General features: G+C 41.5%; 1 protein-coding gene and 1 pseudogene across 1 annotated transcript; both read right to left on the bottom strand.

The window, feature by feature from the left end:
• Positions 1 to 6,134: 6,134 nt before the first annotated feature.
• LOC110311897 (guanidinoacetate N-methyltransferase-like) lies at positions 6,135 to 7,037 on the bottom strand. The gene is made up of 2 exons (XM_085832133.1): positions 6,631 to 7,037; positions 6,135 to 6,562 (listed from the first exon to the last, which is right to left on the bottom strand). Exons 1-2 carry the CDS (start codon positions 7,033 to 7,035, stop codon positions 6,452 to 6,454), a joined length of 516 nt encoding a protein of 171 aa, XP_085688259.1. The 5' UTR covers positions 7,036 to 7,037; the 3' UTR covers positions 6,135 to 6,451.
• An 18,372-nt stretch (positions 7,038 to 25,409) lies between these two features.
• Positions 25,410 to 25,650, bottom strand: LOC110311124 (cyclin-dependent kinases regulatory subunit 2 pseudogene; annotated as a pseudogene).
• Positions 25,651 to 25,979: the final 329 nt, after the last annotated feature.

Genomic DNA, 25,979 nt, shown 5'->3' with positions numbered 1-25,979 from the left:
GTCGAGAAGATTTTGATCCATTTGGAGTAGAGTTTTGTGCAAGGTGATAAGTATAAATCTATTTGCATTCTTCTACATGCAGCCATTCATTTTGACAAGCACAGTTTGTTGAAGAAACTATCTTTTTCCCAGTGTGTATTTCTGACTTCTTTATAAAAAAAAAAAAACCAGGTGTCCATAGGTGTGTGGATTTATGTGTGGGTCTTCAACTCAAGTGAACAATATGTCTGCTTTTATGCCAACACCATGTGGTTTTTATTACAATCTGAGATAGTATATACAATTGTGATACCTCCAATAGTTCTTTGATTATTCAGGATTATTTTAGCCATTCTGTGATTTTTATTTCTACATGAAGCTAAAAATTCTTTCAAGATCTGTGAAGAAATGTTTGGAATTTTGTTGAGGATTGTGTTGTCTGAACATGAGAGCTCTTTTCATCTTCTGATAACTTCTTTATTTCTTTCTTCAAAGACCTGAGGGTTTTTTTTTTTTTTTTTTTTTTTTTTTTGAGACAGGGTTTCTATATAGCCCTGGCTGTCCTGGAACTTACTTTGTAGACCAGGCTGGCCTCGAACTCAGAAATCCACCTGCCTCTGCCTCCCGAGTGCTGGGATTAAAGGCGTGCGCCACCACGCCTGGCTAGACCTGAGGTTTTTTGTTATATGTCTGTCATTTGCTTGGTTAGAGTTACTCCAAGATGGTTTATATTATTTGAGGCTACCGTGAAAGGTGTTGTTTCCCTATTTCTCTCTTAGTCTGTTTGCCATTTGTATATAGGAGGGACACAGGTTTTTTGTTAGTCAATTTTGTATGAACCTACTTTGCTGGAAGTGTTTGCCAGCTATGGGAGTTCCTTGGTAGAATTTTTGGGTCACTTATGAAGACTACCATATCATCTGTAAATAAAGATCTTTTTGCTTCCTTCCTTCCCAGTGTGCATTCTGTTGATCTACTTAAGTTGTCTTACTGCTCTAGCTACGATAGCTATATCGTATAGGTGTGGAGAGAGTCAACAACATTTTCTTGTTCCAGATTTTAATAGAATTGATTTGAGTTTCTTTTCTCCACTTAATTTGTGTTGGCCATAGACTTGCTGTAAACTGCCTTTATTATGTTGAGCTATGTCCCTTGCTTTCCCAATCTCCCAAGGACTTTTATCATGAAGGCTGTTCGATTTTGTCAAAGGCCTGCTCTGTAGCTAATGAGAAGATCATGTGGGGTTTTTTTTTGGACTTTCAAACAAAATAATTACATTGATCTATTTCTGTGTGTTGAACCATCCCTGCATTTCTGGAATGAAGCTTACTTGATGGTGCATCAACTGTCAATAAAGTTCTGTTGGTCTGTTAGCTTACACGGGAAATCGGGAGGTGGAAGTTCTGGTACAGAGAGAGGATTTCTGGGGTAATACCCGGTGTGGAAATATTCACCATGAACTCTCAGGAAGATAGTCACATGAAACTATAGAGAGGTAAATAGACACGTGGCATGACTTAGACTAGTTTAAATGGGATAACTGAATTATAAGCTACTGGAAGAGAACCAAACAATTGGCTTAGGCATTTATTCATATATAAGGATTCTCAGAGTCTTTATTTTGGGAAACTTGGGAATGGGTGGAAAGCCACCCCCCTACACCCCCTGTTACAGTTCCTTCTACTTCTGTTTTGTGGAACATTAGGTCTTCTTTGAAAGTCAGGTAAAATTCTGTGCTAAAGCTGTCTGGCCCTGGGTCTTTTTTGGTTGGGAGACTTTTAATGACGGCTTCTATTTTAGTAAGGGTTATAGATCAGTTTATATTGCTTATCTGCTCTTGATTTAACTTTTGTAAGTGGTATATATTGAGAAAATTGCTTATTTCTTTTAGAAGTCCAATTTGGCGGAGTACAGGCTTTTAAAGTATGTCCTTATGATTCTCTGGGTTTTCTCAGTGTTTGTTGTTATGTCCTCCTTTTTATTTATAATTTTTTTTAATTTGGATATTTTCTTTCTGCAGTTTAGATAACTTTAGCAAGTGTCTATCAATCTTGTTGTCTCAAAAAAAAAAACCCACAACTCTTTTCTTTGTTTCATTGAATAATCTTTTGTTTGTTTTTATTTTATTGACTTCAGTCCTGTGTTTGTTTGTTTCTTGCTGCCTTTTCCTTGTGGGTGTGGCTTCTGTTTGTTCTAGAGCTTTCAGATGGGCTCTTAGTTACTAGTATGAAATCTTTTGAATTTTTTCCTGTTCTGGTCCAGTCTATTTGGTTTTCTGTTTGCTTCTTGGACTTTGAAAGTCATCTCCTTCTTTAGAATAAGAACATTTTCTTCTATAAGAACAAAACTGTGTTTTTATGCAGACATATAGGCATTTGCCTTCGGGAAGATTGTAATTCTAGGTGCTGATATCTGGTCTTGTTTTTTTTTTGGGGGGGGGTGGTAGGTGGGAAGGGTGGGTGTTTTGTTTCTTGATTTCTGTTGCCCTTTCTGGTTTTCAGGGTTGGGGTGTGTGTGTGGTGGTTGTGTGTTTCTGACCTGAGTTCCTCCTCTCCCTTCTGTTCTTATTATTTTTTGATTTGGTGTTTTCATAGTGTCACAGATTTCTTGGATGTTCTATGCCAGGATTCTTTAGATTTAACATTTCATTCCACTGAGGCTTGGCCTGTGAGATTTCTGTTCACATTCCTAAAATTTTTATTGTCAGGTTTCTCTCAGTTTGGGTTTTTTTTATTGATTGTATTTCCACTTTCATGTCTTGAACAGTTTGCTCTTTTTTTCTATGGTTTGTGTTCTCATCGATTTCTTTTTTTTTAAATTAGGTATTTATTTCATTTACATTTCCAATGCTATCCCCAAAGTCCCCCACACGCTCCCCCACCCACTCCCCCACCCACCCACTCCCACTTCTTGGCCCTGATGTTCCCCTGTACTGAGGCAGATAAAGTTTGCACAACCAGTGGGCCTCTCTTTCCACTGATGGCCGACTAGGCCATCTTCTGATACATATGCAGCTAGAGACACGAGCTCTGAGGAGTACTGGGTAGTTCGTATTGTTGTTCCACCTATAGGGTTGCAGATCCCTTTAGCTCCTTGGTTACTTTCTCTAGCTCCTCCATTGGGGGCCCGGTGATCCATCCAATAGCTGACTGTGAGCATCCACTTCTGTGTTTGCTAGGCCCCGGCATAGTCTCACAAGAGACAGCTATATCTGGGTCCTTTCAGCAAAATCTTGCTAGTGTATGCAATGGTGTCAGCATTTGGAAGCTGATTATGGGATGGATCCCCGGATATAGCAGTCTCTAGATGGTCCATTCTTTCGTCTCAGCTCCAAACTGTGTCTCTGTAACTCCTTCCATGGGTGTTTTGTTCCCAATTCTAAGACGGGGCAAAGTGTCCACACTTTGGTCTTCGTTCTTCTTGAGTTTCATGTGTTTAGCAAATTGTATCTTATATCTTGGGTATTCTAAGTTTCTGGGCTAATATCCACTTATCAGTGAGTACATATTGTGTGAGTTCTTTTGTGATTGGGTTACCTCACTCAGGATGATGCCCTCCAGGTCCATCCATTTGGCTAGGAATTTCATAAATTCATTCTTTTTAATAGCTGAGTAGTACTCCATTGTGTAAATGTACCACATTTTCTGTATCTATTCCTCTGTTGAGGGGCATCTGGGTTCTTTCCAGCTTCTGGCTATTATAAATAAGGCTGCTATGAACATAGTGGAACATGTGATCTTCTTACCAGTTGGAACATCTTCTGGATATATGCCCAGGAGGGGTATTGCCGGATCCTGTGGTAGTACTATGTCCAATTTTCTGAGGAACCGCCAGACTGATTTCCAGAGTGGTTGTACAAGCTTGCAATCCCACCAACAATGGAGGAGTGTTCCTCTTTCTCCACATCCTCGCCAGCATCTGCTGTCACGTGAATTTTTGATCTTAGCCATTCTGACTGGTGTGAGGTGGAATCTCAGGGTTGTTTTGATTTGCATTTCCCTGATGATTAAGGATGTTGAACATATTTTCAGATGCTTCTCAGCCATTCGGTATTCCTCAGGTGAGAATTCTTTGTTCAGCTCTGAGCCCCATTTTTAAATGGGGTTATTTGATTTTTTTGGAGTCCACCTTCTTGAGTTCTTTATATATAATGGATATTAATCCCCTATCTGATTTAGGATAGGTAAAGATCCTTTCCCAATCTGTTGGTGGCCTTTTTGTCTTATTGATGGTGTCTTTTGCCTTGCAGAAGCTTTGCAATTTACCAATGCCCTCTGTAAGGACCTCTTCTTTCACATGCACAAAGACTGCTTTAATGTTTCTGTCTTGTGCTTCAGATATGTTGCAGCTCTCAGGGCCTTCTGTGGTGGGCTTGCTGGGCTTAAGTGGAGACACGTTGCCTGGCTCTTATTGATTATACTTTTATGCTGACAACTAGGCACTTGGCTTTGGGAAGATTGAATTCTGGTCTTGTCTTTTCTGGGTGGGTGTTTTTGTTCCTTGGTTTCTATCGCCCTTACTGGTTTTCAGGAGGGTGTGGGGGGCTGTGTGTTGTCTGGTAGGGAATTCTTCTGGGATCCTGGTCACTGGGGGTTCTTGGAAGAATGTGCTTCTAGGTATCTGGTGTTGACCCTTAGGAATAAGGATGGGCTGGAGGGAGGTTTAGGAGGTTCATAGTAGGGATGAAAGCAGGGTGTTCCATCAGGATCTGCTTAGTTTCCTGGGACTGGGGCAGAGTGCGGAGAGGCCATGATAGGAACTACAGAGCTAGGGATGAGATTGGAGGATTGGATCCTAGGAGAAATGATCTGTAGGAGTGAAGTTCTGAAGCTTCTGACCTGTTTTGATTCCTTACTCAGGCTTGCTTGGATGGTGGTACCCAGGGAATGCCTGCTAGAGAGGTGGGGGCTGGCATAGCAAGATGAGTGGAGAGGAAGGTTGGAGATCTGTTTGATCCACTGGAGATGGAGGCAGAAAGGTGGGTTATCCCAGAACAGGTACTCTGCCACAGAGTGGGAGGCAAGCCTGGGGGTGGGGTAGGATTAGGTACAGAGAAAGGGAGAGGGGAAGATTCCAAGTTGGGCTTTGAATTCGAAGGGGGCAGGGAGGAAGGGGAGGGTGCAGTATGTGGTCTGCTACAAAGTTGGGGATGAGAGTGGGGGATAGGATTTGGAGGAGGGGAGGGAGAGGCAAAGATCTGTAGTCAGTCTACCTTCTTCCCTGGGTGGAGTCACTGGGGGGGTGTGGTCAAGGGTATAGCCCCGACTAACCAGGAACTTACTCTGTAGACCACCTGCCTCTGCCTCCAGAGTGCTGAGACTAAAGGCATGCACCACCACTATCTGGCTTTTATCTTATTCTTCTAGAAAAAATCTTTTGATTTTTGTCATTTATTTCTATTTTATATTGCTAATTTTCACACTTATGTTTTAGATTTGGTATCCTTCTTAGGGGGTAGATAGGTTCTGTGTCTCCTGTCCTTGGATCCTGCTAGCCTTGTGACTGTTTTGATGATGAAGACACAGTGAAAATTACACTGGTGACCTCTCAGGCTTGGTCTCAGGAGCAAGGTACATTTTCCTGCTCCTTGTTATCGCTTGCTTTAAGCTCCTTGAGCCATAACAAAAGTCTGATTACTTGTAGCCTACCAAATAGGAAGGCACGTGTATTATTTCACTCTTTGTTGCCGTGATAAACCATTACAACCAAAAGCAACTGGGCTGGGGTGTTGTGGGGGAGAGGTTTATTTGACTTATGGATCCTGAACACGGCCCATCACTGAGGGAAGTCAGGACAGAAACCTGGAGGCAGCAACTGAGGCAGAGAACAAAGAGAACCGTTGCTTACTGGGTTTCTCAGTTTGTTTTCTTATATAATCCAGAACAACTTGTCCAGGGATGGCACCACCAACAATAGATTGGAGCATCCCACATCTATCCTTAATCAAAATACCCTACAGACAGATGGATCTGATGGAGGCAATTCCTCAAATAGGATTCCCTCTCTCCAGGTCATGCTAGCTGTGCTGTGTTGACTAACCACATATGTTAGGGACTCTAACTGCCAGCCCCAGCTGTCTGTCTTTCTATCCTTGCAAGGAGCCAGTCATGTGGTTAGAGAGGTGAGATTGAAAGTGGAATCGCCTATTATTCTTTTTTTTTTTTTTTCTTCTTGTTAGCATTTATTTTCCTCCTGAGCTCTGGGAAGATGGCAGTGCCAGGCAATGGTTAGGATGTCACACTGCAGGGACAGTGGAGAGGCTGGAGCCCACATTCCAGCCACAAAGGTACTGAGGAGGACACAGACTCCTTATAGACCTGGGCCGGCTGCTCAGTGCTTGGTGACCAGGGGTGTGATCATCTGAGGGAAGGCATAGTAGCGGCAGTCGGCTGGGGGCACCAGTGCCATCACCTCTGTGCAGATGTTTTCTTTCAGGAAGCCAGCTTCCTGCAGTGCAGGCACCTGCGTCTCCTCAAACATGGTGGTGATGTCTGTGTACTTGGACTTCATGAGCTCCCCCCAGGACGTGAGGTTGCAGTAGGTGAGGACGGCCCCGGTCTTCAGCAAGCGGAAGGCATGATTCTTAATAAAGTTGAATTGGTGAGTGTGCCAGGCCTCTTCAGACAGTGGGTACGTATCCTATAGAATCCCATCAAAGTGGCCGTCAGGCAGGGTAGGCGCCACCTCCTCCCACAGGCCTTTCAAGGGAACAACCTTATGTGGCTGCCGCAGGGCCCAGTCTTGTAGACGCTGGAAGACCCCATCATTGCACTCAATAATCCAGTGTTCCTCTGTGGGGGCCTGTTGCACCCTGGAGGCTGCAATGGCCATACCGAAGCCCACTTCCAAGATCCGGCCTCCTCTGGAGGCAGCAGCTGCCGCCAGTGCATGCATATAGGGGGTCTCCCAACGTTCCATCACTGGCTTGCCCAGAATTTGCAGGTGTGTGTCAGATGCGTCATAGGCCGCGGGGGCCGCGCGCCACGCGGGGCCGCAGTCCTCGCGGGGCGTGAAGAGCAGGCTAGCTGCAGAAGAGCTCATGGTGAGGCTGTGCATACCAGGCCCAGAGTGCAGGGCTGCGGAGGAATCGCCTATTCTTAATGTTGCAGGCTTAACCTTTGAGTTACTCTGCAGTTCCCAGAGACTTCGAGGCTAAAGGTTCAGATGTCTGTGAGCAGAGACAGACGGAGACCATCTCCTCCGTTTCCCGTTAAGATCCCAACCATCAGAATGAGAAACACAATAGCACGTGCCTTATGCCAGCGTGTTGTGTTCCCAGCTGGCTTGTTATGCAGCCAGGTAACCAAACTAATACATAATAATGATAGTAACATTAATGCTCCTGCAAGGCAGTTCAGAGTGTAGCTTTTAGTTGGCTGCTCTTCCTTGATTTATTAACATCTGCTTAGCTGCAAAGGTCAAGAATTTTGTTTGGCTAGAGACAGGTTTGCTCAGTAACTCCTGGACTTGAGCTTGGCTTAGAGTCTTTGAACAATGGCTGCCAGACTGAGCTGGAAGAAACATTGTAAAGATTTAACTGTCTCTGGACACTTAAGCCATCTTGAAAGTCAACAATGCCCCCCTGCAACTCCCCCCTCCTGCCCCCAGATTCATTCCTCACAGATGGGCTTCTTCCTTCTGTGGCTAACTTGTCAGTAACTCAAACAAGCAAGATTTAAAACTAAACGTTCTAAAGCAATACAATCCAAAGATAAACCAATTCCAACGGCTGAGGATAGGGAAATATTAAAAGTTTCTTTTTTTTTCTATAATTAAAACATTATGTTTCTGTAAAAGGCAGAAAACTTTGAAGGCACAGTAAACACTCTGCAACAGACTCATTAGTCTTGAACTTGAGCTGCCTGTTGAGTAGCCTGCTGGTATGCACAGTGCAAAGGATACATATTGTGTGCTCAGAACCAAGACTCCAGTGAACTCCTGACCTCACGAGGACTAGGACCCACGGTTAAGAAGCTGGGGTCTAGGGAAACAGTGTCTTTAACCCTGGCCTGTTCATTTGATTTTGAATGAAAACCAAACAGTATTTCCTCCCTCCCTACATCTACTGTTCTTTTTGAAATGTACTCAGAGATAGTTTAAATTTCACTTCTGCGTGGGCTTCAGGAAAGGCAGCCTTAAGCCGGGCACTGGTGGCGCACACCTTTAATCCCAGCACTTGGGAGGCAGAGGCAGGCAGCCTTTTGAGTTCAAAGCCAGCCTGGTCTACAAAGTGAGTTCCAGGACAGCCAGGGCTATACAGAGAAACCCTGTCTCCAAAAACAAAAAAAAAAAAAAAAAAAAAAAGGAAACGCAGCCTTATGGGAGTTGTATTCCAACTTTGCCAATGCTTGAGCCTGGCTTTTTCCCACTGAGGTATTAGAGGCCATTGTCCAGGAAGTATATGAGAATAATGAGTTATATCTGTTTAACCAGGAGTTTAGCATTTTTAACTCTGTGGTTGCTATAAAACAGAACTCTAGTCTTCATCCAGTGCCTGCAACTAGTTCCTCTTCTTTGATACCGTCTCACCTACGTACTCAAATCCTTGACTAAACTCACCAGCAGTCCTTATTCTGTTTATTTGTAGGGTACACCAAGCAGATTACTCAATAAGGCCGCCTCTGAACTTCACTCACTTAAGCAGTTCTGGAGAGCTTTCAGCTCTTACGGGGGAAATCCCTGAATCAATTGAGCGTTGGTAAGGAAAGAATACTTGACCATAAAATGGGCGAGTTCAGTCAGTTCTGTTTCTAACATGGCCTTTCTGTTTCTTCAGCGTCACCATCTTCTTCTTTGACAACGAGAAAAAGTCCGCTGCTGTGCCTTTGCCCTTGCTTGGCTCCCTGCCCCTTGTTCTCCACGTCTCAGCCATGATGGCCTCTGAGGGCACACGCACGTCTGTTTGTGGTGAATCTTCATTGTGTAGCACGGTGTCCATGCATTCCATTGGAAAGGAAATTCCTTGAAGCAGGGACTTGGTCTGTTGTGGAAGTGGACTGGCTACACCTGGAATCGAGGATGGGCTGTAGCTGGTGCCAACTGAGCATGTGCAGAAAGCCCGAGTTCATGAAAGAGTAAGTGAGAGCAATGAAAAAAGTTATTGTGAATGAAGGGAAACTGGTTTTATACATGCTTCTTAGTAAATGCTAATTTTAATGAAGCTGAGTTGAACTTTGTGGAATTAAAAAAGGACAAGGAAAGAAATGGGGACAGAGACAGAGTCAGGGATGCAGAAGGGATGATAGAAAGATGGCGGGAGGTGTAGGTGATCAGTGGTGTGCCTATTTATCTGAACTAGCAGAAAAGGACTTATTAAATCTGAAAAAGTCAATTCTTAGGTGAAAACCTATGAGAAGATTGTATGAATGATTAGTATTTTTAGTTTAAAAATTGTATGGATATTTGTGTTTTGCCAGCACGTATGTAGGTACACCATATGCATGCTTGGTACCCAAGGGGGTCAGAAAAAGGCATTGGATTCTCTAGAACTGCTGGAAATAGAACCTGGGTCCTCTGCAAGAGCTGTAAGTGCTCTTAACTGATGAACCATTTCTCTAACTCCTTCATGAACGCTTTTAGAATTTTTCTGACCAACGATAAATTGGTGAAATGTTTTTTTTAAAGGATTAGATGTGTGAGGGAAAGATGGTTGACACTTAATACAGAAATTAAAAAATTAAAACACTTAAGCCAGGCTTGGAAGCTCATATCTGTAATCCCTGCACCTGGGAGGCCGAGGCAGGAGAGGAGGACCAGGAGGTTAAAGCATCCTTGGCTGCATAGAGTGAGTTTAAAGCCAGGATGGGCATAGGAGACTTTATTTCAAAAAATAAAAATGAGAGAGAGAGAGAGAGAGAGACAGACAGACAGACAGACAGACAAAGTTAAAGACATATTAGAGGTGTTGATAAGATCATCCAGAGGAGACACTGTGCTCAGGGGGAGACTTCAGGGGCTTTCAAGGGTAATTTGAGTTGCATGAGATTTCCCCCCACCATTCTTTGGGTTTACATGCCCCATCTTGGAATAAGATGTGACTCTATAGAGAAGAAAGTCAAGAAATAAGGGAGGAAAGAAAGAAGAAAGAGAAGACTAGAATTTTATCTAAGTTTACACTAAAGTTGGTAGGGTTGTTAGAGGGATAGAGAGAAGAAGAGGTCCTGCTGTCTCGCTTTCTAGATGATAAGTATCCAGGAAGGACCTTGAACTTGAACAGAACCAAAGTCTCAACTTTAGTTATGAAGTCTAAGCAGTGTGTAGTATTGGCTTTAGAGAATAAGGAGGTCTTAAGCGTCCTTTTCACACAGCTGATGCTTCCGCAGGAGTTTCCAGTATCTACTTAAATGTCTTCTAATTTCTCATCACAGTTTGCCTGCCGTCTGAAGCCTCTGTGAAGGTTTTAGACTTCCTGGCTCCTCTGTGCATTGTTTATGTAAGTCGCTGCCATTGGCAGGCCAGAGTGGGAACACATGTTCTCACAGCCGTGAGAAGAGGTAACTATGGCAGCAAAGGCTGGAGTTGAGAACAGACACAAGTTGACACTGATTCAGTGTGCCCTGGGACACACCAGGATGCCTTTCAAAAATGAGATGAAGGTTGATACAAAGACAAATGTGTTTCTTTGCCCCTGGGGCCAGATTTCATGTTTTCTCTTGGGTTTTGTGGCCTTAGTTTTGTGCCCGTTTAGTAAGGACATCCAATGAACTGTGCTATGGTTCTGGTTCACACTTACTGAGAAACCACTGAGGCTTTCTTTTTCTTTTTTTTTTTTTTCCCACTCTAAGAGGAAGATGAGCAACAGACAAGTAATTATGACGTTGCCACCTATATAACATAGGAAGCTACTTTTGTGACCTCATCATGAATTCTGAAATGTGTTACTGACTCGCATGCACTCATTACTGTAAGAGTTCCCAGACCTATTTATCTAACTTTGCATTCCAAGGAAAGAGGAGATGATAGCCTTTTGTTTTCTTAGAGAGTTTTCATGTAACAATGCAGTTAAGTAGGTTATGCTTCCAGGCTAGTCAGTATGGCAAACTTGGGATCCAATCTCTACTGTCTTCCATGGTCGAGACCAGTAAGGAGAGCAGTTTCCCTACTCTCTTTCCCTTTTATCCCAGGTCAGTTGTTTGTTCACAGGAAAGTTACAGTGCAACTGACAGTTCAACAAAGATGAACGATGGTTAAAACGCAAACGCCTGGCCATTCATCCACCGGCTTAATGATGGAAAGGACCCAAGTTGGTTTTTACACCACTGGGATTGAAATTTCACAGACCCGGGATGACTCACCGCTTTGCTGTGTCATGAGTTTCATTCTGAAATGAAATACACTCTGTGGTTTCACTTGAGGCTTCGTGTTGATGCAAAAAGGAAATGAGCCCATATTGGGAAGTCGGGTTGAAATACATATATTGTACCAAGTTGTTGCTCAGCCATCCTTACACCCTGTGCTTCGGTCTTACCTCGCATCCTTACAGGATAGGCTTTGATGTCACCACACTGTTTTATCATCGATTCACACCTGTCTATCCTCCTCCCTTGTCTGAGAATTGGGTGAAGCAACTAGAATGTACTCAGAGAGCAGCCTGTGAATGAGCCATTGACTATCATCTCTGTGTGAATGACGTTCTTCCTGGGTTGGCACTGAGGAGAGAATGCTCATCTTTTTTTTTTTTTTTGGTTTTCCCAAGACAGGGTTTCTCTGTGTAGCCCTGGCTGTCCTGGAACTCACGCTGTAGACCAGGCTGGCCTCGAACTCAGAAATCTGCCCGCCTCTGCCTCCCAAGTGCTAGGATTAAAGGCATGCGCCACCACTGCCCGGTGAGAACGCTCATCTTTATGGCGCCTCCACTCTCGTGAAAACAGTCTTGTTTTACGAAGACCATTTTACTGTGTCATTTCACATTAATAGTTACATCTTCAAACTTGGATAGTCCCCAAGACCAATGAGTAGTGAGAACAGGGAAGAGGAGTAGAAATAAAACTGTGGTGGAGAATGAAAACAAAACAGAGCAAAAACACCCAAGGCCTTCTACATGCGAGGCAAGCACTCTAATACTAGGCCATACCCTCATTTCCAAATATCAATCTTTTATAAACATATTTTAATATTTTAAACTTATTTTCACATTTTCGCGTACATGAAATGTTCCAGACAACTCTCAGGGTGTTTTATATCCGATTTCCAAGACTGTCAGGACGAGGCACCAGGCCAGAAAGAGAACAAAAATAAGTCCTGTATTGAACAAAATCCAACTAAGTTGTTCCCCTTAGCGATTAGATAGACAACTTTTCATTCAAAGCCAGATCAATGCTGGTTTCCCCCTTACTCTGAGACCCTAAGGGAAGTCACATGACCCAGTCCTGATTTGCTTATTTCCAGGCTGGGAAGGATGATGGTACTCATACCTCAGCATGAGGCTGTTATGAGGATCAAATGAAGTCATCCCTTCACCTCACACCTTCAACCCAGAGTACCAATAAATGTGAGCAATAAAAAGCGGGAGCAGGAAGCATCAGGAATAAGTCTCTGAGAGCTGTTTTCAGTCTTATTATCTGATTGATTTAGTGTGTGTATGTGATGTAATGTGGAGTGGGCATGTATCTTTGTGTACGTGATTGTGGGGAGAGTGGAGGTTAACGGTGGGCATCTTCCTCTAGCACTCTCCACCTTAGTTCTTGAGACAGAGTCTCTCATTGTACCTTAAACTCCCCATTTCAGATGGACTCAACTAGTCAGTGCACTCTGGGGGACACTTCTCTCTGCCTGTCCATCTTCCCTAGCACTACTGATAGGGACATGAATTGCCATGCCTGACTTTTATATGGGTCCTGGAGAGATCTGAACACAGACTCATGGTTGTGCAGCAAGAGCTTTAGCCACTGAGGTATCTCCCAGGTCCTCTATTTTATTTTAAAATAATCTCTTGCTAATCCACAGATGATATGTTGTTTTGATTAAATGTGGCATTTACTGTTCTTATGTAATGCAGTACCAGCATAATGAGTACACACAAAGAGTTTCATCATGTGAAAACATTTAAAAACCACAGCATCTAATATTTTTAAGTGAGTGAGGCTAGCTACATCCTTGGCAGGCTTTGATGATAAGCACTGAGATCAGGATTTATTTGTGCAGGTAAACTGCACAGGTTATGACTGTCTGAAGCTCTCATAAGAATGCAGAAATTTAAAATCCAGAGAGCTGCTTCTGCTTCCTTTTCTGATAACTTAAAGGCTGTCTTTGTCACTTAAAGTAGAATTATCATGCAGTCTGAGAAAGAAATATGCAGTTTTACTTCTAAATATTGATTTTACTTTTAATTATGTGTCTGTCTAGGCATAGATACCCGAGGAGGCCAGAGACATAGGATTCCTTGGAACTGGAGATCCAGGCAGTTGTGAGCTGCCCTAAGTGGGGGTTGAAACTCAAACTTTGGTTTTATGAAAAAGCACGACAGATTCTGCTGCACCATGTCTTTGCCCCTGAAATGTGTATTCCCAGAGAATAAGTTTATTCTCTCTCTCTCTCTCTCTCTCTCTCTTTCTGTCTCTGTCTCTCTCTCTGTCTGTCTCTGTCTCTGTCTCTGTCTCTCTCTCCTTGTTTCTTTCGAATGTCTGTATCTATGTGTTTGGTGTATGTGCGTAATTTGATGTACCCACGTGTATGTGTGGTTGCATGCATCCCTGTCCATATGTGGAGGACAGAAGGTGATGTGTGTGCTAGTTCCAGCCTCTTTCTTTCTTTCTTTCTTTCTTTCTTTCTTTCTTTCTTTCTTTCTTTCTTTCTTTCTTTCTTTCTTTCTTTCTTTCTTTCTTTCTTTCTTTCTTTCCTTCCTTCCTTCCTTCCTTCCTTCCTTCCTTCCTTCCTTCCTTCCTTCCTTCCTTCCTTCCTTCCTTCTTTCTTTCTTTCTTTCTTTCTTTCTTTCTTTCTTTCTTTCTTTCCAGATTTATTTTATGTATGAGTACACTCTTGCTGTCTTCAGACACACAAGATAAGGGCATCAGATTCCATTACAGATGGTTGTGAGCCACCATGTGGTAGCTGGGAATTGGACTCAGGACCTTTGGAAGAGCAGCCAGTGCTCTTAACTGCTGAGCCATCTCTTCAGCCCCCTCCAGCTTATTTCTTTGAGACAGAGTCTGACCTACAGCTGGGCTGGTGGCCAGTAAGCCCCAGTGAGTCTCTGGTTATATGCCCCACAGTTTTGGGATTACAGGTATATGTGGTCATGCTTGGATTTTTATGTATTTCTGGGGATTTGAACCCAGGCCGTCAGATCCTCAGGCTTATACAGCAAGAGGCAGTACTCACTAAACCATTTTCCTAGCCCAAGAGTAACAGTTTTAATTCTTGAAGTAGAATAACTGCTATAGAAAGTAGCTAAGAGAATTGTTAATGTCTATATGGTTGCTTCTATGTATTTTATTAATGATGCCACTATTAACAAGTCATCTTCTAAAGTCTTAAGTGATTTTAAAATCTTTCATCACATCTCATGCAGAAGGAATTGCTGTGCTGTTGGCTTTGTGGTCCATAGAACACAGGGTTTCTATTTTAGCATCAGGGATTTGCTATTAACCCTTCTGTCCTGAAGTTATGTAAGCTCGTGGAGTCTTGGTATCCTTATGTATAGAGTAGGAAACTGACATTCCCTGTATGGCTAGTTGAGAGGACTGGACGAGAGCTGCATATCACATCTTCATTCTTTCCTTTATCTAGGTTGTGGCTCTCATTTCCACCTTTATTATTCATCCATGGAATTAGACATTCCAAGGCGTTTTATGCAGTGGCCGACATGTGGGTATCCCTCACTTGTGTCTTTCCTCTTTCTTCCTCAAGCTGCTTCCTCTTCTGCTCAGGTTTGCGTTGCTTCCAGTGTGAAGAAGGACTGCTAGCACGGCTCTGCTTCCTCTCTTGGACATTTGGGTTTCATTCTTAAAAAAAAAAAAAAGTCTTTGAAGTCTGTTTCTACTAAGATGTGTCTCCCGATCATCCAAATTCGAGAACTTACTCTCCTCTGTGTGGATACAAACTTTGTACCCTCTTCCTTTTCTTACTAAAAACTAATTTCAGTGGTTATTTATGTGCTTATTCACACCTGCCCAGTTTTTACTCCAAGAGACCATAAGATTTTGGAGATAGTATTTGATAATGTATCAACTGAATATTATTTAAAGCGTGATAGTTGGAGCAAAATAAGTGCTTCATATGTGGTAGGCAAGTACTCTACCACTGAGCTGCATTTCTAGCCCCGTATCTCCTATCTTTTTCTGTTTTCATTTATTCATTTTTAAAACGAGCACACAAAGCGTTAAGTTTCTCGATGGTATTTTAATTAATAATTTGTGGTTTTGATTCCCCTCCTCCTTTCTCCTCCCTCTTCTCCCTGATGCATCCATGCACCCTTCTTCCCCGATTAACCTTCGTGGTCATGACTTATGGCATCCCCTGGGACCTCTGCTTTCTATCTCTTGGTTATCTTTTTAGTTTCATGACCCACACTTGCCTATTTTTCTCCTGTCTGTTCTTAGTTAGTGAATTTATTATAGCCTCAGTGCTCATGAGTTCAGTTAGAATAATAAATCTCGTATGCAGACCTTTTTTTTTTTTTTTTTTTTTTTTTGAGACCGGGTTTCTCTGTATAGCTCTGGCTGTCCTGGAACTCACTTTGTAGACCAGGCTGGCCTCGAACTCAGAAATCCACCTGCCTCTGCCTCCCAAGTGCTGGGATTAAAGGCGTGCGCCACCACGCCCGGCTATATGCAGACCTTTTAAAAAAAAGTCCCATAGGCAACAGAATGATTGTTTATGAGAGGAGGAAGGGGAAATAATAATGATAATAATAATAATAATAATGATCACAGATGAAGGCAGAAGTAGTTTGGGCTATGCAGCATTATTTGGATTGGGTTAGAAAGGCAGGGAAGGCAAAGAAGTATGTGTTCTAAGACGGGTAGAATCAAGAATCACTGTGCTGACAGAGTGAGATCATTTTTGAAGCTGTCTCTATCTCTAGGCCTGCTCTAACCATTGACATAGCATGAGGATCACTATCCCCAGCAGAATATATGATGGCAAATTGTCCTGTATTTGAAAATAAAGGAAACGTTCTAAGAAGGATCAGATGCAGCAGAGAGAGGGAAGGACAGGGTCCTGAAGGGACCAAGTATAAGTTAGTAAGTCACCAGAGCCCCGTCTCCTTCCTGTCCCAGCTTTTCTCAAGCAGGCTGATGGAGTCCTGGAGTTCCTGTTGCTGTTGAGCAGGGGCAGTTACTTTGACAGATGCAGAGAAAGTCTAAGTTCATGAAGGAGTTTAAGATTTGGGGTCTGAATGGGAATGGGTGGGTAGGGAAGTGGGGGGGGGAGGGTATGGGGGACTTTTGGGATAGCATTGGAAATGTAATTGAGGAAAAGATGTAATATATATATATATATATATATATATATATATATATGAAGAATAGAAACAAAGTAGCATTGGAAAAGTACTTATTTTTAATCAAAGTTTCATATGAATAAATTGTGACATTAATTATAAAAAAAAAGATTTGGGGTCTGTGAGTAGATACAGGTCTATGACAAAACTGCTTGATGTCACATTCTCCATTATGGGGTCTAAGAGCAGGATTAAGCATCTTAGCAGACATTGAAGTTGGTGGTCATTAAACATCACTGGGACAAGTGAGTTTGGCTCAGCTCAGGTTTCATCATAATTGTTCTTTCTACCCTTCCAGAGGCCATTTGCTTCACCGTCTCAAGTCACACACGGAGAATTTTGATGGAGTTAATGGTCTTTGGATGGGCAGAGTATGCAAGTTTTAAAACATTCTTCAAGATGAAAAACAGCAACGTAACCCCAATCACCCCCATCTGTTGCTGAAGACAATATATAATCTACGTGGTTGAAAGAAATTTGATTTCATCAAGAGTTTTTTTTTTTTTTTTTAAATGAGAAGTAGTACACTGACTGTACTACTGAGTGCTTTGGAAGTCGGAAGGCAGCCTCTGAGAAGCAGAGATCCCCATGTGTTTTACACAAGTTACCCGACGTTCAGGCTTTGCAATGGCCTGCCTACAGTTGTCACTCCTATGGCTTTGCGTGTTTACATTTAAGCGCAAGCATGTAACTCAGGCAAAATGTGCCCACTCACCATTTTATCACCAAACATACTGCAATGAACATAGCAAACAGAGACAAAGAAATATCAAATTGTTGATATTGATCTCTTAATTGAAGTTCAAGATTGGGGGAAAAAACCTCATTAACTTCAATCACACCAATAGCATGTGTGATTTTTGGACTATGAAAATGAGTAATTTGAAATTCTGATTCAAAAGTTTTCCTTACTCTAAGTCATTCATTCTAGTCTCCATTCCTTCTCCCAGAGTTCAAAACCCCACTTGCCAATAACATATTGTCTGTATTTCCTAAGCGTGATAGTTTGTAAGTTTGTATATGCTTAGCCCAAGGAGTGGCACTATAAAGAGGTGAGGCCATGTTGGAATAGGTATGTCACTGTGGGCATGGGCTTAAAACCCTCACCCTAGCTGCCTGGAAGTCAGTATTTCCACTAGAAGCTTTCAGATGAAGATGTAGAGTCCTCAGCTCCTCCTGTATCATGCCTTCCTGGATGTTGCCATGCTCTTGCTTTGATGCTAATGGACTGAACCTCTGACCCTATAAGCCAGCCCCAATTAAATGTTGTCCTTTATAAGACTTCCCTTGGTCATGGTGTCTGTTCACAGCTGTAAAATCCTAACTAAGACAGTTCGTGTGTCTGAAATACCCTTTGAGGAAAACTTCATGAACTTGGCTCATTTGGATTGTGCTTTTCATTAAATGTTGGGCGTGCTTAGTCTTTGTATGGTTGGGTTTTCAGTAATTCTGTGAAATTCACGGTCTTATCCAATTTCTCTTTAACAACACTAACAATTCTTAATTCAAACCACCCCATGACAAAAATTCTTTTAGCTGGCAAGTGAGGACAGCTTGTGGCCACTGTCTGTTCATCTGCAGCCTGTCTGGTAGGCTGTTCTAATCAAGGTTTTCAGTCCAGGCTCACATGGGAAAACAGAGGAAACAGTCTATAACTGTCACATCTGTGGACAATTTCAGATTTTTCTGAATTTCCCTGATTGTCTTCTGCATTTTCACTGGTTTCAAGTTTACTCATGGAACTTCCTGTTTTTAACCACCCATCCTTGCTCCTGTTTGAAACTATAATCTGAAACTGTTCACTTGAAAAAGTTAAACGTAGTATAATTTCACAGCACAAAATTTCCTCAGACTTTGGGTTATTTGTGTCATGAGAATTTGTTGTGTTTAGAGAAGGAACTAAGTATAGGTATACATTGCAGGACAACAGTATTTGATGACACAAGTTACAGCAGAAATTTGACTAATAATGGGAGGTGTGTGGAGCTATGGGTATATACAGAAATTTGAAAAGTGGATTAAAATATTATTTTTTCTTAATTACCCCTTTACATTAACACATTAAATGACAATGGCTTCTTTTAAAGGTGCATTTTTAAGATTATTATTTTTTAGTTACATATAGGCGTGTGTGTATGTGTGTGTGTGTGTGTGTGTGTGTGTGTGCACAGATGTGGTTATGTGCATGTGAATACAGTTGTTTAAAGAGACCAGAGGCTTCAAATCCCCTAGCTCTTGAGTTGCAGGCAGTTATGAGCTGCCTTATGTGGGTGCTGGGAACTGAACTCCAGTCGTCTGGAACTGCAGCAAGTGCTTTCTCTGCAGCTTCACCATAGTGTAATGAAACACACTCATTGCAGAACACCAGCTGTGAAGTCCTATGGACTTGCAATGATGCTGTGTACTCTAATAGGTAGGCCCTGTTCTTCCTAGCGGGCAGTGGCATTCTCATCAGCTGTTCTTGCCTTAGCTTTTCTTGCTTTAGGTGTCAAGTTAAGCTAATGATGTGAACGCTGATTGGAGAGGTGATAATTTGATCATTCTGGACCAATCACAGTGCTGTGTTCTGTAACTAGGGATTTGGCTTGAAAACATTCTAGCTCAGTTACATTGTGAGGCAGTTGGACTACTAAGATGTCCCAAGTACCCTTTAAGTTAGATGTTGTTATGATTCACATATTAAATGCTCTGTCAAAGGCTCCTGTTGTTGAAAGCTTGGTCCCATGTGGCAGCACTATTGAGAGGTGGCTGGAAGCCAGAGCACTGCCTTCATCAGCACTTGACTAATTAGTGCATATTGAATGGGCTATGAGAACGTGGAACTTGCATAATGGATTCATCTACAGAGAATGCCAGAGTCCTCCTGGTCCAACCACATCCCAACAGGCCTGACTTCTGAAGACCGCTGAACCTGATGCCTTCAACACGTCAGCTTTTGCAGAACATTTCAGATCCAAATCATTATATCTGACAAAAGGGATTTTGACAAAAAAAAAAAAAAAAAAACGAGTACAGATATGGAGTGAAAATGTAGGTTAGAAGGAGAGAACAGAATTTATTGTTTTTTTTACTGTAATTCATGTATCTAGCATTTTTATGTACTTTTTTGTTTTTGTTTTTTTGTTTGTTTGTTTGTTTGTTTTTTGTTGGTTTTTTTGGTTTTTGTGAGAAAAGGTCTCATTATGTAGCCCTGGTTGGTCTGGAACTCAGTATGTGGACAGTCTGGCCTTGATGCCATAGAGATTGGCTTGTATCTGCCTCCTGAATGCTGAGATTTAGTGTGTGCCACCAGGAATTTTTATAACAAGGAGTGCCTACTGCAGCAGAATTTTTCAACCTAAACATAGGGGAAAACAACAACAACAACAACACTCCAAAATCAAACCCTTAATTTCTATCACAGCAGAAATGGGTAAGAGGAGGTTTTTTTTTTTTTCTTTTTCTTTTTCAATTTATTTTCTGCACTACATACCCATTTACAACAACAATACAATAACAATGTTCTAATGATATGCTTAGGAACACCTTTCATGTTTTCATATTCGCTTGATCCCTAAAACTGAAGGCTTGAACTACGAAGTTGTGAGTTAGATATTTTCAAGATTCCTTTAACTCAAGCGTCCTGTGACCTTTCCTTTGTAAAAATGCAGTGTGAATTCCAGCTCTTTCTAAGATGGTTGGTCACTAAGGAGGATTGGTGGGCGCGAGTGCAGTCTAGCAGCCTTTGAGGTATCTGAGGAAGCTGTTGATAGCACTCAGTGATGTTTCAGATTCTGTCAATATTTCCTCTGCAACCCAAGAACTGGTGATCTTATGGAAAGGGAAAATTACCCTATGCCTCTTTTAGCAGTCACAGCACTAAAATCTCTCTGTCTCTCTCTATGTCATTGTCTCTCTTTATCTCTGTCTCTGTGTCTGTCTGTCTGTCTGTCTCACTCACACACACTTTTCTCTCTTTCTCTTTGAAACACAGCATGTACACACAGATAGTGTTTCTACTTAACCAACCACATGGGAAATAATCATCTTTTCATTTTCTTAAGAATCAAAGAATTGTTCTTTCAAAGAAAAAAGTTCTCAGCCCTTAGCTGAGTGAAATACAGAAAGTCAAGACACATGGGAAAATCTCGAAGCTTTTCTGCCCAACTCCCTATGGTATTCTCCTGAAAATATGCTCAGAAAACACTATATGAAATTCTCAAAAAATAGTCAACACATTTTCAAAAATACCCCTGGGACAGGCAGATTTAGGACAGCTTAATTTTTGCTGTCTTGCTTGTGATATTTCTATGAAGGCCACTAAGATTCAAGAGTTCTCCTGTCTAATGATAGTTCAGAGGTAAACCAGGAAGTTTATTTGAATAGAATCTAATCGTCTTCTGGGGCAGGAATACTAATGTTCATGTCCACAGTGGCAATGACCATTTCTGAAATGTGTTTACACTGGAGGAACACATTATTCAACAAGATAATTAAAGACTCATTTATTCAAATCATGGTATGAAGTATGTATTTCAATTAGTGACACTTCATGTATCTTAATTCATGCTTACATTTCCAAAAAAGAAAAAAAGCTCCAATTAAAAGCAAGCTTAAACATGGCAAAAGATATATAAAAATATTTTTCTTTCTTCTTTAAAAAATTTTATTGGCTATTTTATTTATTTACATTCCAAATGTTATCTCTCTTCCCAGTTAAACCCCCTACCCCCCCCCCCACCTGCTTCTATGAGGGTGCTCCCTGCCATCCCCTCCTGTCTCAGTGCCTTAGCATTCCCCGACACCGGGTCAGCAAGCCTCTACAGGATCAAGGGGATTCCCTCCCATTGATGCCAGATAAGGGCATCCTCTGCTATACAGCTGGAGCCATGGGTCCCTCCACCTGTACTCTTTAGTTGGTGGTTTAGTCCTTGGGAGTGTTGGGGATCTGGTTGGTTGATATTGTTGTTCTTTTTGTGGGGTTGCTAATCCCTTCAGCTCCTTCAGTTCTTCCCCTAACTCCTCCATTGGAGTCCCTGCGCTGCATGCATCTGTATTGGTCAGGCTCTGGCAGAGCCTCTCAGGGGACACTATACTAGGCACCTCTCAGCAAGCACTTCTTGGCATCAGCAATAATGTCTGGGTTTGGAGTCCTCAGTCCCGTAGGTGGGGCAGTCTCTGGATGGCCTTTCCTTCAGTTTCCGCTCCACATTTTGTCTCTGCATTTCCTTTTAGCAGGAGCAATTCTAGATTAATATTTTTGAGATGGGTGGGTCGCTCTATCCCTCAACTGGGGGCAGTGCCTGTCTACTGGATATAGTCCCTACAGATTCTTTCTCCCCTTTGTTGGGTATTTTGGCTAATGTCATCCCTGTTGGGTCCTGGGAACCTCTTGGGTCCCTGGCATCTGGGGATTTCTGGTGGCTATGGCCGAGTTCCCCATCCCCCATGGCTACTACACCACCATTCAAATTTCTGACCCTCTGTTCTTCTTCCCTGTCTCCTCCCTCGCCTGATCCTGCCCTCCCATTTCTCACCTCCTCTTCTCTGCCTCCTATAACCCTCCCTCACTCTACCTCCTGTGATTATTCTCTTCCCCACTTCTGAGTAGAACCGAAACATCCACACTTTGGTCTTCTTTCTTGGGTTTCATATGGTCTATGAATTGTATTGTGGGTATTCAGAGCTTTTTTTTTTTTTTTTTTTTTCTTCTTCTTCTAATATCCACTTATCAGTGAGTACATACAATGTGTGTTCTTTTGTGACTGGGTTACCTCACTGAGGATGATATTATCAGGATGTGATCTAAAGAGTTTGCAATGATTGTCCAAGAATCCTGAGCCTGGATGACTGAGGCTGAAAATGCTTTGGTGTGTTATGGGGCTTTAGGGACTTTTATTGCTTATATTTTCTTTATCTCTTTCTTTCTTTCTTTCTTTCTTTCTTTCTTTCTTTCTTTCTTTCTCTCTCTCTCTCTCTCTTTAATTTTTTTATTAAACTAATAAAATTTATTTTAAAATATACAATTCAGTATTGGCATTTTTTAAGTCATCAAAATAATTTATAATAGTTAAATGCCACTTAGATATGTATGATATCTTCTGAAACTAAAACTAATATGCACTCAACCAGTTTAAAAAATATATTTGGAGCATTAAACATGATAGAAGTAGAAAAAAATCTCTTATGAAGTCCTCTATTAAAGGAAACTGTGAAAAGTTCCTGATTAGACAGAAACCATTCCATCTCCAAGGGAGAATACGCAGTGTAACTGTGGCTTCATACAATGAATTGGATAGTATTCCTTTTCTTTTTATTTTGTGGAATAGTTTGAAGAGTATTGGTATTAGGTCTTCTTTGATGGTCTGATAGAATTCTGCACTGAACCAATCTGGTCCTGAGATTTTTTTATTATGGAGACTTTTAATGATTGCTTCTATTTCTTTAGGGGTTATGGGACTGTTTAGATGGTTTATCTGATCCTGATTTAACTTTGGTATTTGGTATCTGTCTAGAAAATTGTCCATTTCATCCAGATCTCCAAGTTTTGTTGAATATAGACTTTTGTAGTAGGATCTGATGATATTTTGAATTTCATAGGTTTCTGTTTTTATGTATCTCTTTTCAGTTCTGATTTTATTCATTTGAAAACTGTCTCTGTGCCCTCTGGTTAGTCTGGCTAAGGGTTTAATCTATCTTGTTGATTTTCTCAAAGAACCAGCTCCTGGATTGGTTGATTCTTTTTATATTTCTTTTTGTTTCTCCTTGGTTGATTTCAGCCCTGAGTTTGATTATTTCCTGCAGTCTACTCCTCTTGGATGTATTTGCTTCTTCTTGTCTAGAGCTTTTAGGTGTGCTGTTAAGCTGCTGGTGTATGTTTTCTCCAGTTTCTTTTTGGAGGCACCGAGAACTGAGTTTTCCTCCTAGCACTGCTTTCATTGTATCCCATGAGTATGGGTATGTTGTGCCTTCATTTTCATTAATTTCTAAAAAGTCTTTAATTTCTTTATTTCTTCCTTGACCAAGTTACCATTGCTCAGCTTTGTTCAGCTTCCATGTGTATGTGGGATTTCTGTTGTTTTTATTCCTATTGAAGACCAGCCTTAGTCCGTGGTGATCTGATAGGATGCATGGTATTATTTCAAATTATTTCAAACAAGTCCTTACTAGCTTATAAATAAATAAATACAATTGCTAAATCCTTTTGGCCCCATTTGAGTGAGTTGTAGGTTGGTTGATTGTGCCAGTGAACTGGGCTCAGTTAACATTTGTGTGCTTCTGCACCCTCTCTTCATTCCTTCCATCAACCACAAGAGCAAGTGGCCTCTTAAAGAGCTTAAGATTTCTGTGTGTCAAGAGTATTTCCATTGGTTCCTTCTAACTTTGTGGAGCAATGAATAAATGTAATTGAGACTTAAGTATGTCCACTTAACGTTTATGAATCATCCACTCCTAGCCCCTTGCTTTGTTGACTATTATTTTTCTGGTCTGCTACTCAAACAGACTTTGAGTTGTGCTGGGTAGAACAAGTCACACATAATCAAACAGAGACAAGTGTAGACTTCTAACCTGTATTTCTTTGTACTCAATTCTTTTACTTTCCTCCTCTCCCTCCCCTTCTTTCTCCTCCCATTCCTTCTCTTCCTCCCTTTCCTCCCCTCTCCTTTTCTTTCATGTTGTATGTATATTTGTGTGGGTGTATGCATGGGTTTCCACTAGTATACACCTCTATGTAGAGACCAGAGGTCAATGTTGATTGCCTTCCTTGATTGCTCTCTGCTGTTTTTGGCTCCATGTTTCTCACCCAGCCCAACTTGCATCAACTGGGTGAGGCTGATTGACCAACAAACTCTAGGGACCCACCTGACTTCATCCAGTGTTCTAGTTACAGGCAGTCACCATCATGACTGATTTTCACTTGGTCTCTGCAGATCCAAACTCAATTTCTCATTCTCATTTGCAGGCATTTTACTCCTGAGCCCTCTCCTCAGCCTCTGAACTTGTTTCAAGATATGGATTCAATGGTCTGCTTTGGAAACAATTCTGAGTTAACATTGTATGGAGACATGTCTCATTTCAGAGCAGGGAAATCAACCATGTAGCTCACTAAATCATAATATTTGGAAATGATTTTTCCAGTAGTGTGTTTTCTGGACTTCTTACACATTTTAATTATGTAATATAATTAAATATATAATAGATTAGTCAGACTGGTATATATATGTGTGTATATATATATATATATAATTATATATACATATATAATTATATATATATACACACACACATATATATATAATTATATATATATATATATATATATATACACACACATATATATACCAGTCTGACTAATCTATTATATTGCTGGATTTGTCAATTATATTACTTTGTGGCTATATACAGGCTCTGAAACTATCTGTCTACCTAGTCATATTTTTGTGACTTATCATCCGAGGGAACACAGCAAGAATGAGAAAGTGAGGCAAAGGCATGAGGGTGGTTGAGTGCAATGACTTGCTTCTGCATAAAACTGAACCAGAGCAGCAGTGCACAGCTGTCTACAGAGTAACTGTGGAAGAGCCCCGGGTTTTAATAGTAGAGAAATGGACATCAGTCCAGCAAGGCAAACACAATATTCCATCACTTGCCACCTTCTACAGCCGTGGGCGGGACTTCCCTTACATGGAGGGGAAAGGTGAAATGATCTCCAGCGAACACTGTATTTTTTTAAAATACAGTATATAAACTTTAGTTAACTAAACAGGTAAAGTAAAACAGGCATTTATATTAAGAAAAAACTACAAGAAAATTTATCTTTAACAACTTAATATAATCTACTTGCTGTTGGTTACATTTACCTGAGCTCTGTTGCTGTGACGAACACAGCTCATGCACAGGTATGGATGAAAGGTTTGTACATTTTTTTTTCAAGTATTCACTGAATACTACCTTATATATGCACATACATTAAATTTGAAAAAGGTTAGATGATCCCAGCTGTACTTCATTTTTGTTGTTCTTTTGGAAGAGGTCGTCTACAGAGAAGACTATGCGGTTCTGGCTCATAAACCATGTAATGAACTCATCCTAGACTCTGTCGGACACCAAGTCTCCTTCATTCCTCTTCCGACATCAGATGAGTCTTGGGTACTTGTTTAGAGAGTTCTCTGGGTAACATGACATGCTGGTACTCGTAGTGCTCATCGAAGTACTTGTCTGAGTAGTAGATATGCTTGTGGGCCATCCTGCCGGCATGTGGAGGAGAAAATAGGAGCAGGAAATGGGGCGCAAGGGGCTCCATGTCTGCCTAGGGCCTGCGCATCAACTTGAATGAGGCACCATTGAACACTGTTAATGTAGATGTAGTTAATTTAGATATAGATAGGCTTCACAGCCCTTGCAGATTTATAGTTATAAAGGTAAGAGACCTTGAAATCCTCATCATAGATTAGCCCCAGAAGAGGAGAGCACTTTGAATCAGCTTTTTTCATGGTAGGAGTACTCCTCTCGGTGGCCTTGAACCATCTCGAGAGACCCCACTGCCTGAAGTTGAATTGCTTTGGGAACAGAAACT

Source organism: Mus caroli, unplaced genomic scaffold (genome assembly GCF_978045245.1).
Source record: "Mus caroli unplaced genomic scaffold, Mus_caroli_1 scaffold_17, whole genome shotgun sequence".
In the NCBI taxonomy this organism is placed as follows: domain Eukaryota; kingdom Metazoa; phylum Chordata; class Mammalia; order Rodentia; family Muridae; genus Mus; species Mus caroli.
This window is presented reverse-complemented; position numbering and strand designations above follow the sequence as displayed.

Excerpts from the sequence above, each read along its gene's own strand:
- LOC110311897 (XM_085832133.1), bottom strand. The coding sequence starts at position 7,035 with ATGCACAGCCTCACCATGAGCTCTTCTGCAGCTAGCCTGCTCTTCACG. Across the intron at positions 6,563-6,630 it reads TGCCTGACGGCCACTTTGAT|GAATCATGCCTTCCGCTTGC; the intron begins GGGATTCTATAG and ends CAACTTTATTAA.